Source organism: Thalassophryne amazonica, chromosome 4 (genome assembly GCF_902500255.1).
Source record: "Thalassophryne amazonica chromosome 4, fThaAma1.1, whole genome shotgun sequence".
Lineage (NCBI taxonomy): Eukaryota > Metazoa > Chordata > Actinopteri > Batrachoidiformes > Batrachoididae > Thalassophryne > Thalassophryne amazonica.
The window spans coordinates 140,280,607-140,297,486 of NC_047106.1; the positions used below are offsets into that span (position 1 = coordinate 140,280,607).

The window sequence follows — 16,880 nt, forward strand, 5'->3', positions numbered from 1 at the left end:
CAGAGAGAATGCTCCGTTCAACAATCGTGTCCCTGTGGGAACAAGCTGGTGGGTTAACTTGGAACACAAGCAGAAGGTCTGTGCACAACAGGAAGGCAGTCCATGGAGCAACATGTGGGAAATGGCAGTCAAGTTAACCAAATGAACAGGCAGAGCGTCAGTACACATCAACACGCACAGCGTCAACAGACGTACCAGGCAATCAGTCTAGGGCTGCAGCTATCCATTATTTTAGTAATCTAGTATTCTATCGATTATTCTGGCGATTAATCAAGTAATCGAATAATAAGTACTTTTGCGTTTTTAAACATCAATAATCCAGGGCTCTCCCTAAACAGTGGCATAATGTCGCTGGCCAAAGTGTTGACATTTTGCTGAAATGGCGATGGGATGTGGCTTTCTGTTTTGTTTTATCCAACTTGGAAAATGTAACCATTTTTAAGTTGTTTTTTTTTTTTTATAAAGGTTGATGGACTGGGTCCCTGCGTGATATTTTTTAATCCCTCTTCCTCTGCAATTCAGCAGATGCATTTCAGCTGAAGGTTGAACATGCAAGCCTTGCAGTCAGTTTTCTTTATTGTTATTTTATTTAAGTTGCCATGTTTGCGAAGCGTTGTGTGTTGCCCAAAAAAGCGAAAATTAAAAACCTGTTTGTCATTGTAGCCGGGGACAGAGCTGTGAGTCACCCGGTCTAACAGCCCCTCACACCGAGGAGAGAGACAGCAGCCGTCCGCCAGGTCAATAGTCACTCCTCACGTAGAGTGGCCCGTGTGTTTTTGAAAAATAGACAAACACACTGCTTTGCTTTAAATACGCAGTAAGTCTATTTCAAATGATCAGTGTGGACGATTTTTCTCTTAAAAGGCTTTATTTTACTCTGTGTGTCACGTTTGGAAAGCGGTAGCTATCATTGCTAATTTGATTAGCTGTTATGCTCTAGTCGTCTTCTGTTTTTTTTCCTGGGGATGCTGCAGTGCCACACACAGGCCTGGCATATGTACTACAACGTTAAACGAAGCTTCGAGGCACAGAATTTGCCTCAAACATTTTTTGTAATCAAATTATTCGAGTTAACTCGACTAATTGTTTCAGCCCTAAAACAGTCCAATAATCAGCAGCCAAGGCTCAAGAAACAAAGAGACGGCATGGGTCGGCAACAGGAAATCAATCACTGAGAAACAAGCATGGGAGCAAGACAATCTGACACTGGGCTAGGGATGGGTATCGAGAACCGGTTCCTTTCAGGTATCGTTAAGAAATGATTCGATCCACCGACATCAGTAACCATTTTGCTTAATGATTCCCTTATCGGTCCTTCAGAGTGGCCATTGTTTTTGGGGGTGTTTGTCAGGGAAATGATCATTTCTCTTCATTGATTACAGACCCTGCAGCAGGTCTGTAATCAACTTTTCTGCAGCGCGGCTTTGCTTTGAACCTTGAACCAATCAAAGCAGTGATTCGCAGATCGAAACAGTGCTTCGATCTGGTGCTTCATTGATTCATTGTTTTATTTTGCTTTATCTTAATTTTCCCCGCTAAAACCCTAAAGAGCATATGTCTGTGAGTAATATTTACCTTTTTTTATGTGAAACCGACCTGTTATGGGCTTCTGAAACAGTTGATAGATGTATTTTATAGCTTAAAAACGGGACCGATGCTAACGCCTTAGCATGTCTATGGCGTTTTCAATGATAAAGTTAGCATTAAGCTGGTCACATCTCAGCAGGTTGTGTGTGCATTTGTTTTCTTTATTATAATTAATGGCTCAGTGTTCATTGTCGTAAGAGTCAAATTGTATTTTTTTATTTATTTTCATTCATATACTAATAATAATAGCAACAACAACAATAGTAATAGTAATAGTAGTAATGTAGTAATAACTCATAATAACTAATAATGCTAGAGAAAAAGACAAAAAGAACCTGATGAAACAAAACAGAAGAGATAAAACCAACTAACAATGAAAATAAATAAATACATATAGAAATAATTGTTTCCTGTGAACACCTAGTGACTTTTACACCTCCACTTCATCCCTGTCTTATTTAAGTTTAATGACAGTTTGTTTCGGTCAAACCATATTTTCAGTTTGTTAATTTCTTCAGTGATTTCCTCCAGAACTATCTGCAAAACTAGAAAACTGCTGCATCCTAGTAAGAGCAGAATACTACTGGAATGAATTTGAATAAGAAAAGTTTCTCACCTACAGTAAATGGATGCTGCACTCACTGCAGTTTATTGTCTGGAATAGTCCGAAATTGTACTTCAGTAAAGCTTACTTTTAGTACACAGAAAATTCACAAGAAGTATCGATAAAGGAATCAATAAGGAATCGGATCAATAAGCGGAATCGATAATGGCATCGATATCGATAAAATTTTATCAATACCCATCCCTCCACTGGACTAAAAAGGAATGAGGAAATGAGCGTGCATGTGAAGTGGAATCCCACGTGCCTGTGAGCAGGAAGTAAAGCAGGAGAAAAGCACAAAGAAAAGCCATGTCAGAATAAAAGCACCAGAGGAAATGATAACTGTGATATCTATTTGTCTGTCTGTCTGTCTGTCTGTCTGTCTGTCTGTCTGTCTGTCTGTCTACATGATTATAAGCAGTAATAGCTCTGTTTAGTACATGTTTGTGGAGTTTTTCCACGATATGTTAGAATTTGAGTATTGAGGCCGTAGTAGTAAAACCAGACAGATGTAACACACAGGAAGAAACCAGACAGATGTAACGCACAGGAAGAAACCAGACAGATCTAATGCACAGGAAGAAACCAGACATATGTAACGCATAGGGAGAAACCACACAGATGTAACGCACAGGAAGAAACCACACATATGTAACGCATCGGAAGAAACCAGACAGATCTAATGCACAGGAAGAAACCAGACAGATGTAACGCACAGGAAGAAACCAGACATATATAATGCATAGGGAGAAATCAGACAGATCTAATGCACAGGAAGAAATCAGACAGATCTAATGCACAGGAAGAAACCAGACAGATCTAATGCACAGGAAGAAACCAGACAGATGTAACGCACAGGGAGAAACCAGACAGATGTAACGCATAGGGAGAAACCAGACAGATCTAATGCACAGGAAGAAACCAGACAGATCTAATGCACAGGAAGAAACCAGACAGATGTAAGGCATCGGAAGAAACCAGACAGATGTAACGCATAGGGAGAAACCAGACAGATGTAACGCATAGGGAGAAACCAGACAGATCTAATGCACAGGAAGAAACCCGACAGATCTAATGCACAGGAAGAAACCAGACAGATCTATTGCACAGGAAGAAACCAGACAGATCTAATGCACAGGAAGAAACCAGACAGATGTAAGGCATCGGAAGAAACCAGACAGATCTAATGCACAGGAAGAAACCAGACAGATCTAATGCACAGGAAAACCAGACAGATGTAAGGCACAGGAAGAAACCAGACAGATCTAATGCACAGGAAGAAACCAGACAGATCTAACGCACAGGAAGAAACCAGACATATGTAACGCACAGGAAGAAACCAGACATATGTAACGCACAGGAAGAAACCAGACATATGTAACGCATAGGGAGAAACCAGGCAGATCTAATGCACAGGAAGAAACCAGACAGATCTAATGCACAGGAAGAAACCAGACAGATCTAATGCACAGGAAGAAACCAGACAGATCTAACGCACAGGAAGAAACCAGACAGATCTAACGCACAGGAAGAAACCAAACATATTTAACGCATAGGGAGAAACCAGGCAGATCTAATGCACAGGAAGAAACCAGACAGATGTAACGCACAGGAAGAAACCAGACAGATCTAATGCACAGGAAGAAACCAGACAGATGTAACGCACAGGAAGAAACCAGACAGATGTAACGCATAGGGAGAAACCAGACAGATCTAACGCACAGGAAGAAACCAAACATATGTAAGGCATCGGAAGAAACCAGACAGATGTAACGCACAGGAAGAAACCAGACAGATGTAACGCACAGGAAGAAACCAGACAGATGTAACGCACAGGAAGAAACCAGACAGATGTAACGCACAGGAAGAAACCAGACAGATGTAACGCACAGGGAGAAACTAGGGATGGGCGATATGGCCAAAAATCCATATCACGATACACACTGCAACCTCTTGCGATAACGATATTATCACGATACATAAATTATATAATAAATCATTTCAGAACAGGTTACATAGACCCTGAAAGAAAGAAAGATAGAACATAGAATGTAGGCATACAACATTTATTATGCCCCCACTGTAATAATACAGAAAGCTGTAGGCATAATGTTGATATAAATAAAAACAAAAATAAAAGAGGTGTCTTTTTAAAGAACAGACACTGTACTGAAAATCCTTTCAACATAGTTAAATTTTGTTACCTGAACTGGTGCTGTGAAGTAGGTTAATACTTCCAGTATTAGGCATAGCCTTTTTAAATGTATCAGTGTAGTGCACATATACTTCAAATAAAACTATTAAAGTGCAAAATGAAAACACAATTGAAATACTTACAGTATAAGGCACATATGTAAACTAAACAGCATTTTTTCCAAGTATAAAAGTTTGTTTGCAGTAGTGCCATACCATAAACAGCAAAAAGTGCAAACAGTATAGAAGGCATAAAGTGGCAAAGAACAGAAAATTTGATGTCTTCTCTGTGTAAAAAAAAAAAAAAAAAACATACTGAAATCCTTAAGACCATATGAATAATATAAATTTCATACCACCTTTAAAACTTTTGATCTTAGCTGTTGTATAGTAAGATACAACATAACATAAATGATAAAGCCGGGAACTCACTGAGACTTGTTTACATCATTTGACATTTGTTACGCTCTAAAGATTATCTGCCAGAAAGCTTGTCTACAGTCTCTGGCTTCAACAGAGATCGGTGGCATGTAACTATGTTGCCCCCTGTGCTAAATGCCCTTTCAGAACGGGCATTTCTGGCCGGGATACAGAGATATTTCTGGGCCAGTCTTGCCACCCTGGGAAAATTAACTTGGTGCAGCCACCACCAGCCCAGGGGGTCAGTCTCTCCATCAACCGGCATGGTCCTCAGGTAACTTTTTAGCTCCCCTTTGATGGCCTCTCTGTCAGCGAGAGCACCTGTGCCATCAGAGGCCTTTTTGAAAAAGCTTCCCAGGCTTGACTTTCTTCGATTCTGTCTCAACAGCAACTTCAGCAGCTTCAACACCAGCAGCTGCAGCTTCTATGCTTGTGTGTGGCTCTGTGACCATTACAGCTTTCACCGCCAACAGTGACTGAATTTCTGCTACTGCTCTGGTCTTGATGAACATCTTGCGGTCATCAGCTATATATGTATCTTTAAACTGTGGGTCAACCAGTGAGGCCAAATCAAGCAGGTCTGTTATGTGTCGGACGCAGGACGGAGAACCGACCAGCGTTTGAAGGACCCATTATGAAATAAGCAGAGCACGGTACAAAGGATAACTGAATTTAATAACATAACAGTGATGTGCTACAATATAACAAATGAGTGCGCGGTCTGGCGTGGTGGAATGACGGTGTGCTCCCAGCAGCACAAACGGTCCGGAGCCAGAAACAGTTCGGACCCAAGGACCCCGCCGACACCCCCCAAGTGGCCGCGACAAACCGAGTCTGTGAAAGAAGAAACCATTATGTGAGTCCACACTCCACACACAGAGAGACCACTCAAAGGTGTACATAAACAGCAAACACTTCCTGGCTTAATCACTAATCAGCTTCCCACCCTGTAGGCATGGAACACCCAGTTCACATTCTTCACTGCAGTGGAAGCTGATTAAACGACTAACATAACAGCTCAATATAATAAGGTGTGAGGGACACCACATTTACTGACTGTACTAATGTTAGTCACAAAACCTAACGTACCTCAGGAAGTGTGCTGACGAGCGTGAGACCTCACCCCCTCCTCTTTCACAGACCATGCATCAAACCTGCTACGGTCTCTGCATCCATGATGATGAGATGGCTCTTGAGACGACGATCTCACCCGTCTGGTCACAAGGTCGAGTCTCTGGCAAATACACACTGTGTACTCCAGACTTAAATGCAACCATGCTCCAATCCATATAGATGCACCATAGCTGTGAGTCCTGATGAGCTGCACATGACCAGCCTCAGGTGATCAGGGTGAGGTCCTAATAGCTCAGCCACACAGCCACTCAGTCCTGAACGCAAGCCACCTGGAAGGAAAAACGAAAGACAGAACAGAAGACAGAAACAAAAGGCAGCCAGGCCCCCCCAGCCATACAACAAGGTCAACAGTTTCTGGGTCTGAGTACTTCTCATTTAAGTACTCTAGGATGATCCTTTTCATGTCCTTGGTCAGCTCTGCATCATCATCAGCTGCAGTAAGAACAGTGTTATTGAAAAGGTGGAGAACGGGTTTAATGTATGACACGCTGACATACTGTTCCCCAGACAGTGCGTCTGTGAACTCAAGCAGTGGGCCAAGGGTCTTGCTCATGTATTCCAGGACATCTGTATCTTGCCACATGGGTACCAGGTGTCTGGGTTTCTTGTCTGCTTTCAGTACCTGTGATAGGGCCTTGTCTTGCTCAAGCACCCTCTGGATCATCATCTGTCGTGATCCCCACCTTGTGGGAGTTTCTGTGATGAGATGCTGTAAGGGAAGATTGTGCTCAACCTGGGCTTTCTTCAGTGCTTTTTTTCTTTTCCAAGAGTGGGAAAAGGAACTTACAATCTTCTTGCATAAGGCAACAGCACGGTCGATTCGGGGGTCCTTCACACTTTTTTCTGTTGATAAATAAGATATTTGTTAATTAAATCTCACTCTCCATCTCTCTCATGCATGCACACACACGCACATGCGCGCGCACACACACCTGCATACCTACACACACACACACACACTTAACACAAATGCCACAAATATAAAGCATTTGCTATATGCTACATCTCTAAACACAAATGCAACATTACTATGCCGTGCACATTTGACTCTTTTATGACAACAAATGCTTGACAGCTGCAACTGCTTATTGCTAACATTAACATTGAAAATGCCATAGACATGCTAATGTGTTAGCATCGGTCCCGTTTTTAAGTTATAAATTACATCTATTAACTGTTTCAGAAGACCATAACAGGTCACTTTAACATAAAAAGGTAAATAATACTCTCAGCCATATGCTCTTTAGGGTTTTAGCAGGGGAAAGCGAAAGAAAAGAATTAATCAACGAAACAATGATCGAAGCACTGGTTCGATCTGCAAATCACTGCTTCGATTGGTTCAAGGTTCAAAGCAAAGCCGCGCTGCAGAACAGTTGATTACAGACCCGCTGCAGGGTCTGTAATCAATGTAGGGAAATTATAATTTTCCTGACAAACACCCCCAAAAACAACGGCCACTCTGAAGGACCAATAAGGGAATCATTAAGTAAAAAGGTTATTGATGTCAGTGGATCGAATCATTTCTTAACGATACCCGAAAGGAACCGGGTCTCGATACCCATCCCTACTACAGCAGCATGTTAAAATATTATAACATTATGCACTAAATATTTAACCTACCGATGGCGAGGTGCAGCCTATGTCCAAAGCACTGCAGCCTGGTCCAGTCATTCAGAGATGATGCTTTGACCACGTTCGCTCCATTATCAGTGGTGATGCACACTTGGCTTTCTTCCTTAAAACCCCATGACTCGAGCGCGTCTTTGAGTCCTTGTGCTGTCTCCTCGGCCGTATGTTCAGTAGGGAAGTACGACGTCTACAAACACCGGCTGCCAAGATTCCAATCATCTGTTATATAGTGAATGGTCAGGCTGAGGAAAGGGTCCATGGTTCGGCTTGACCAAAGGTCCGCTGCAGTGGCAAAGTACTTCAAACCACAAAGCTCTCTTTCAACCTTTTCGCAAAGCTCGGAATATAATCTTGGCATCTCTGTTTCTGTAAAGTATTTGCAGCTTGGCAGCTCGTATCGTGGCTCAGTAGCTCCGATCATGGTTTTAAAGCTGCGTCTCTCTACGGTTTGAAAGGGTACTATGTCCTTACACAAGTAAACAGTTATAGCCCTCGTAATGTCGTTCCATCGTGGGCTTTTCCCATTGTATGGAGTTCCTTTTGAAAATGCTTGTTCAATGGAGGACTGGTTCAGTCTCTGTTGTTTCTGTCCCATGTTCTTGTGACTGTAGCTTGGGGCCACCTGCACTCGCTGGCACTCTTGGCATTCAATTGCGTGTTTTGCCTCGGGGATGGTAGAACAGATTAGTTGTATTGCCGGTCTTAGCTAAAACTGTTGCCCCACACATTCTGCAGAGTATTGTTTTCTGCTCTTCGTCGGACGGTTTAAATCCAAGCCAATTCCAAATGATGGAAGTTGCACCGGGCTTTTTCACGAGTTCTTGTCGCTCCATTTCGCCTTCCGCCATGTTGTTTGATGCATGCAGCAGCGGGTCGCAGGTAGTTGACGTCATCAACATGGGTTACCGCGATAGAGCATGTAATTAAAATCTCTATCATAGACCATTTTTATATTGTTTATATCGCATATCGTTGATATCACGCATTACTAGGAGAAACCAGACAGAAGTAACGCATTGTGGGAAAACAGACAGATGTAATCCACAGGAAGAAACCAGACAGATGTAACACACAGGGAGAAACTAGACAGATGTAACGCATAGGGAGAAACCAGACAGATGTAATGCACAGGAAGAAACCAGACAGATCTAATGCACAGGAAGAAACCAGACAGATATAACACACAGGGAGAAACTAGACAGATGTAATGCATAGGGAGAAACTAGACAGATGTAATGCATAGGGAGAAACCAGACAGATGTAACACATAGGGAGAAACCAGACAGATGTAACGCACAGGAAGAAACCAGACAGATCTAATGCACAGGAAGAAACCAGACACATGTAACGCATCGGAAGAAACCAGACAGATGTAACGCATTGTGAGAAAACAGACAGATCTAATGCACAGGAAGAAACCAGACAGACGTAATGCATCGGGAGAAACCAGACAGAAGTAACGCATTGTGAGAAAACAGACAGATGTAATCCACAGGAAGAAACTAGACAGATATAACGCACAGGGAGAAACTAGGCAGATGTAATGCACAGAGATAAAAGCAAAATAAGAGGCCAAGACCAACAGGAAAATCACCAAAGTGGGACAGGGAGTGGACCCTGACATATGGTGGATAACAGACTTCCCATGACCTACATACCAGTCTTGTGTTTTCTTAGTATTTCAGGTCTGACTGCAGATATGTTGTCTCTCATACAACATTTCATAGTCTAAAAGGTAGAAACATAAAATGAGCGAAATCAGTCATCTCTCACTCACTCATCTTCAACCACTTACTCCAATTACGGGTCACAGGGGAGCTTAACCAAGCACTCATAGGGCGTGAGGCGGGGTATGCCCTGGACAGGATGCCAGTCTATTGCAGGGCCACATATAGACAGGCAAAGTTTCCGATCCACCTAACCTGCATGCCTTTGGATGTGGGAGGAAGCTCGGAGGGAACGGATGCATAGACGGGGAATCATCATACTTTTTCAAAATAAACAAGAGTAATGTTAGACTAGACTACTGCAAGTATCATTAAAAGTATTATTTTAAAATGCTGAGGAAAAGATGAGGTTAGTAAATGAATTCCTTTTCTGTGTGTAGGCCTGATGTGATAATTACTATAGCAACTTATCATTTGATATGTAAAGATGAACTTTGCTAGCCTCGATATATCGCACTTGACATGCACATTTGTATAAATAAGTCACCAAAATTTCAGCAAGTCGCGCTGCTTTGGTTCCTCTGTCACCTGCTCTCTGCAGGAGGTGGGGTCAACAGCCATCCAACCAGTTAACTTACCTGGTCAACTTACCTTTTGCCTCCTAAATATGAACCTAAAAGCCAAGTCACAGCCAAGTGTACCGATCCACGTTTGTGTTGAATCACTGTCCCCGTACGGAGTCGGACTGCTGCACGTGCATTTAGGCAGATAAACTAATTACAAAAGCTGATGTTTTATATGGATCTGTTTAAGATTTCATGGATAGGATGGTTGTGGCCAAGTGGTTAGTGCACTTGGTTTCAGTGTGGAAGGTTCCTGGTTCAAACCCCACCCACCTCTGCTACATTTCTCCATGTAATGTGAAGTTGCGTCATGAAGGGCATCCGGTGTAAAAGTTGTGCCAAATCAATATGCAGATCCACCTCGGATCTACTGTGGTGACCCCGAGTTAAAACAAAGGAGCAGCCGACGGGTCTCACTGTGGTTGCTGAACAGTGACAATGCCTATGATGATTTCTGTACAGAGTGAGGTTTGATGAGATCCCATCATTTCAACAACAAAAAAACCCAATTTGTTTCACAGTATATTCATTCAATACATTTAATTCATAAACTGGTTGATTTCCATTTTGTCACACAGTCTTAAGATAAGATAAAATAAGATAATCCTTTAATATATAATATATAAATATCATATACAACCCCTGGCAAAAATTATGGAATCACCGGCCTCAGAGGATGTTCATTCAGTTGTTTAATTTTGTAGAAAAAAAAAGCAGATCACAGACATGACACAAAACTAAAGTCATTTCAAACTGGCAACTTTCTGGCTTTAAGAAACACTATAAGAAATCAAGAAAAAAAGATTGTGGCAGTCAGTAACGGTTACTTTTTTGGACCAAGCAGAGGAAAAAAAATATGGAATCACTCAATTCTGAGGAAAAACTTATGGAATCACCCTGTAAATTTTCATCCCCCAAATTAACACCTGCATCAAATCTGATCTGCTCATTGACATTGACCCTATGCCATGACATTGACTCTGTGTCTTTTTGCAAGGAATGTTTTTGCAGTTTTTGCTCTATGGCAAGATGCATTATCATCTTGAAAAATGATTTCACCATCCCCAAACATCCTTTCAATTGTCCAAAATATCAACATAAACTTGTGCATTTATTGATGATGTAATGACAGCCATCTCCCCAGTGCCTTTACCTGACATGCAGCCCCATATCATCAATGATTGTGGAAATTTACATGTTCTCTTCAGGCAGTCATCTTTATAAATCTCATTGGAAAGGCACCAAACAAAAGTTCCGGCATCATCACCTTGTCCAATGCAGATTCGAGATTCATCACTGAATATGACTTTCATCCAGTCATCCACAGTCCACAATTGCTTTTCCTTAGCCCATTGTAACCTTGTTTTTTTCTGTTTAGGTGTTAATGATGCCTTTCGTTTAGCTTTTCTGTATGTAAATCCCATTTCCTTTAGGCGGTTTCTTACAGTTCGGTCACAGACGTTGACTCCAGTTTCCTCCCATTCGTTCCTCATTTGTTTTGTTGTACATTTTTCGATTTTTGAGACATATTGCTTTAAGTTTTCTGTCTTGACGCTTTGTCTTCCTTGGTCTACCAGTATGTTTGCCTTTAACAACCTTCCCATGTTGTTTGTATTTGGGCCAGAGTTTAGACACAGCTGACTGTCAACAACCAACATCTTTTGCAACATTGCGTGATGATTTACTCTCTTTTAAGAGTTTGATAATCCTCTCCTTTGTTTCAATTGACATCTCTCGTGTTAGAGCCATGATTCATGTCAGTCCACTTGGTGCAACAGCTCTCCAAGGTGTGTTCACTCCTTTTTAGATGCAGACTAACGAGCAGATCTGATATGATGCAGGTGTTAGTTTTGGGGATGAAGATTTACAGGGTGATTCCATAATTTTTTCCTCAGAATTGAGTGATTCCATATTTTTTTCCTCTGCTTGGTCTAAAAAAAGTAACCGTTACTGACTGCCACAATCTTTTTTTCTTGATTTCTTATAGTGTTTCTTAAAGCCAGAAAGTTGCCATTTGAAATGACTTTAGTTTTGTTTCATGTCTGTGATCTGCTTTTTTTCTACAAAATTAAACAACTGAATGAACATCCTCCGAGGCCGGTGATTCCATAATTTTTGCCAGGGGTTGTATAAAATTTCCCACTGCAGGGAAATTTACAATGTTACAGGAGCACATGGACAGTCACAGTACAACTGTGCAAGCATCCAAAAATAAGGTAATAATTACTAAATACGGAAGTCATGTTCTGTACAGAACAGAAATACAGTAGTGTTCAGAATAATAGTACTGCTATATGACTAAAAAGATTAATCCAGGTTTTGAGTATATTTCTTATTGTCACATGGGAAACAAGGTACCAGTAGATTTAGTAGATTCTCACAAATCCAACAAGACCAAGCATTCATGATATGCACACTCTTAAGGCTATGAAATTGGGCTATTAGTAAAAACAAAAGTAGAAAAGGGGGTGTTCACAATAATAGTAGTGTGGCATTCTGTCAGTGAGTTCTTCAGTTTTGTGGAACAAACAGGTGTGAATCAGGTGTCCCCTATTTAAGGATGAAGCCAGCACCTGTTGAACATGCTTTTCTCTTTGAAAGCCTGAGGAAAATGGGACATTCAAGACATTGTTCAGAAGAACAGCGTAGTTTGATTAAAAAGTTGATAGGAGAGGGGAAAACTTATACGCAGGTGCAAAAAATTATAGGCTGTTCATCTACAATGATCTCCAATGCTTTAAAATGGCCAAAAAAACAGAGAGACGTGGAAGAAAACGGAAAACAACAATGGATAGAAGAATAACCAGAATGTCAAAGGCTCACCCATTGATCAGCTCCAGGATGATCAAAGACAGTCTGGAGTTACCTGTAAGTGCTGTGACAGTTAGAAGACGCCTGTGTGAAGCTAATTTATTTGCAAGAATCCCCCGCAAAGTCCCTCTGTTAAATAAAAGATGTGCAGAAGAGGTTACAATTTGCCAAAGAACACATCAACTGGCCTAAAGAGACATGGAGGAATATTTTGTGGACTGATGAGAGAGAATTGTTCTTTTTGGGTCCAAGGGCCGCAGACAGTTTGTGAGACGACCCCCAAACTCTGAATTCAAGCCACAGTTCACAGTGAAGACAGTGAAGCATGGTGGTGCAAGCATCATGATATGGGCATGTTTCTCCTACTATGGTGTTGGGCCTATATATCGCATACCAGGTATCATGGATCAGTTTGGATATGTCAAAATACTTGAAGAGGTCATGTTGCCTTATGCTGAAGAGGAACATGCCCTTGAAATGGGTGTTTCAACAAGACAATGACCCCAAGCACTCTAGTAAACAAGCTAAATCTTGGTTCCAGACCAACAAAATTAAAGCCTCGCAGATGTGAAGAAATCATGAAAAACTGTGGTTATACAACTAAATACCAGTTTAGTGATTCACAGGAATGCTAAAAAAGCAGTTTGAACATAAGTTTTGAGTTATTTTGAACACTACCGTAAATACAGTAGAGTAGATTAAGTAGATTATACTATGTACAAGCAGAAGGAATGTTCCGTAATATTGCACAAGTGACATTTGATGCGTTTAACATATCTGACGCATAGCTTCTCTCTCTCTCTCTCTCTCTCTCTCTCTCTGTCTCTCTCTCTCTCTCTCTCTCTCTCTGTCTCTCTGTCTCTCTCTCTCTCTCTGTCTCTCTCTGCTGCTCACAGATTAAACCTACTGTGATTACGTTTTGATCACTGGAGCAAATTTTATCTCCTGACTGAGTGCACGCTGATATGTTTGTGATGTGAGCGCATGAGAAAATGTCCTTTTTGCGCTCCTCAAAGTGCTATATCTGAGTAAGATCTGGACCTGAGCTGCTCCACCATCAGGCTCATTCTTCTGGACCATGAAAATTATTGTATACAAATAAAATGCGATTTCCAAGAGGAAAAAGGAGGAATTTACAGAGAAAACAAATCAAAACAGAACCATAATATTTTGAGCATGTTAATCATATATGTATATTACTTTTGAAGCATTAATAACACTGTCCCTAACATAGACTTCTTTTTCTTCTTCTCCTTTTGGCTGCTCTCAGGGGTCACCACAGCAGGTCATCCGTCTCCATCTCACCCTGTCCTCTGCATCTTCCTCTGTCTCACCAACCACCTGCATGTCCTCTCTCAGCACGTCCATAAACCTCCTCTTTGTCCTCCCTCTTCTCCTCCTGTCTGGTGGCTCCATCCTCAGCATCCTTCTCCCTATATACTCTGGGTCCCTCCTCTGCACATGTCCAAACCATCTAAATCTTATCTCTCTGACTTTGTCTTTAAACCATCCCACCTGAGCTGTCCCTCTGATATGTTCATTCCTAATCCTGTCCATTCTCGTCACTCCCAAAGAGAATTTCAACATCTTTAGCTCTGCCATCTTCAGCTCCGCCTCCTGTTTTTTTGTTAGTGCCACCGTCTCTAAACCGTCCAACATAGCTGGTCTCACTACTGTCTTGTAAACTTTCTCCTTCACTCTTGCTGATATTCTTCGGTCACAAATCACTCCTGCCACCTTTCTCCACCCACTCCACCCTGCCTGCACTCTCTTCTTCACCTCTCTACCACACTCTCCATTACTTTGAACAGTTGCCCCCAAGTATTTAAACTCATCTACTTTCACCACTTCTACTCCTTGTAACTGCACTATTCCACTGGGCTCCCTCCCATTCACACACATGTACTCAGTCTTGTTCCTCCTGACTTTCATTCCCCTTCTCTCCCGAGCATATCTCCACTTTTCCAGGCGTGAATCAACCTACTCTCTGCTCTCACCGTAGATCACAATGTCATCTGCAAACATCATAGTCCATGGGGACTCCTGTCTGATCTCATCTATCAACCTGTCCATCACCATTGCGAACAACAAAGGACTCAGAGCTGATCCTTGGTGTAATCCCACCTCCACCTTGCATGAGTCTGTCATTCTTACTGCGCTGTCACACTGTCCTTGTACATGTCCTGCACTACCCTCACATACTTCTGTACCACTTCAGACTTCCTCATAAATACCACATCTCTTCTCTTGGCAGCCTGTCATAAGGGTTCTGTAAAAACACAAACACACAGTGTAACTCTTTCTGGCCTTCTCTGTGCTTCTCCATCAGAGCAAACACAGTGGTGACATGGTGGCTTAGTGGTTACTGTTACCACTCTTGCCCCACAGTAAGAAGGTCATGGGATCACTTCCCACTTGGTCCTTTCTTTGTGGAGTTTGTATGTTGTTCCCTTGTCTGTGTGGGTTTCCTCTGTGCACTCCATTTTCCTTCCGCTATCTCACCCACTCATCTGAGAGTCTCATCCGCTTCATGCTACAGAATCCAGTGATATGCACCGACACCAGCGGGCTTCAAGGGCTGTAGAGGACTTGCTTAAGGATGGAGAAAATGCAATAAGACTTCTCATGTTGTTTGGACCACAAGTAATGTGAGTTTGTGTTGGCTGATGGGCTCAGCTGATGGATCCGCGGTGTCTGCAGGGATGTGTCATCAGTGGAAGTGCTGATGAATTATCACCAGAGCCTGAAGAGTGAAGTGGAGGCTCGTAGCCACAGCATCCTGGAGTGTATTGAGATGGGCAAGACTCTGCTGGCAGCGAGAAACCCCGCTGCTGTCGAGGTGAGCTAGGATGATAAAACACTCGCCGCGGTGTAAGGCGTCAGAGGGCTGCTGCCCGCGCTACGCACGCTACACACCACGATATAAAAACATCTGTCTGCAACATTGTTTTTGATTCAGTCTGAGTTCATCACATGACGTGTGTGTGGCTTCATTCTGAAGTCATTCATACCCGTCAGTCACAGATAACTGGCGGATCACTGTTTGCTGTAGACCTGCCATCACCTTCAGGTGGACTGTGGTCCGCATCCGGACTCAGATGGCGTACTCTATGGACACAGACCGATCCTTAAACTGTCATCATTTCTGTTTAAAGCTACACACATTTCTTGCAATTACAATAGTCTGCTTTTAATTGCACAGCCTTTAAGGTGCTCCCTATATGAGGAGTGATTGAGAAGTTTTGAGCCTGACCCAGTGGAAGTAGGGTGTGGTTCCCCAGCTTTTGCAATCTGAGAAACCAATATTTCTCAACATTGCACTCAGTGAGTTAAAATTTCACACATTTTAGAGAAATGTTGGTTTGTCAGTTTTGCAAAAGATGGAGAACCACACTCCACTTTTTGTGGGTCAGGCTCAAAACATCGTAACTCATCCCACGTGGTGGTAAACAACCAACGAGCAGTATGTGTGCGCACGCACACACACACGCACACACACAGCTACAGTTTTTGATCTAATTCTTTATGTTTAAATGCAATCTTTGTTTTATTTAAAAGGAGCAAAGAACATTCATTTTATTATTATTTTAATATGATAGCCAAAGCCAAATCTCCCTAAAGTCAGTACGTGGTGAAGCTGAATGAAATCTTATCTTCTGCTCTGTGTGGAAACGTGAAATAAATTGTGTTCAGGGGCGGAGCCACAGTAGTGATGCTGGTCGGGGGGAGGGGTCACTCTGGTAAAGATAACATGTCGTTTGTCTACTTGGGACTAAAATTCAAACTTTAACTATTTTAAATCCATCCATCCATTTTCTGTACTTGCTTACTCCAGTTAATGGTCACCGGGGGGGGTCCACTCTATAGCAGGGCAACTATTTTAAATGTTTTCTGTAATTATGTCTGAGTCCTTTCAATCTATGAAACCTTTTATACACACACATATATGTCCAATGACTGCACGAAAAATAAATGCATAAAAAAAAATAAAACGCCAAACAGTGTCATCATCTTTCAAAAGCAGTAAAACACAGTATTATAAGTCAGTTTATCTCAGTATTATATCCACAAACTAAACGCTGCTGCTTTTTTCACACGCTATGAACCCTGCGGCTTAAACAACTGAATTACGTCCATTAATGCATTGATTGGCAGAGTTAAAGACACGTCGTAAATCTACATTCTTACCTGTTAGTGTCAGTGTGGTTCATT

The 16,880-nt window shown here is 41.9% G+C and overlaps 1 protein-coding gene across 1 annotated transcript in view; it reads left to right on the forward strand.

The window, feature by feature from the left end:
* Positions 1–16,880, forward strand: part of LOC117509055 (spectrin beta chain, non-erythrocytic 4-like) — a 301,034-nt gene that overhangs the window by 193,100 nt on the left and 91,054 nt on the right. Inside the window, 1 exon segment of the mRNA XM_034168865.1 lies at positions 15,369–15,507. Coding sequence (XP_034024756.1) covers positions 15,369–15,507 — 139 coding nt within the window.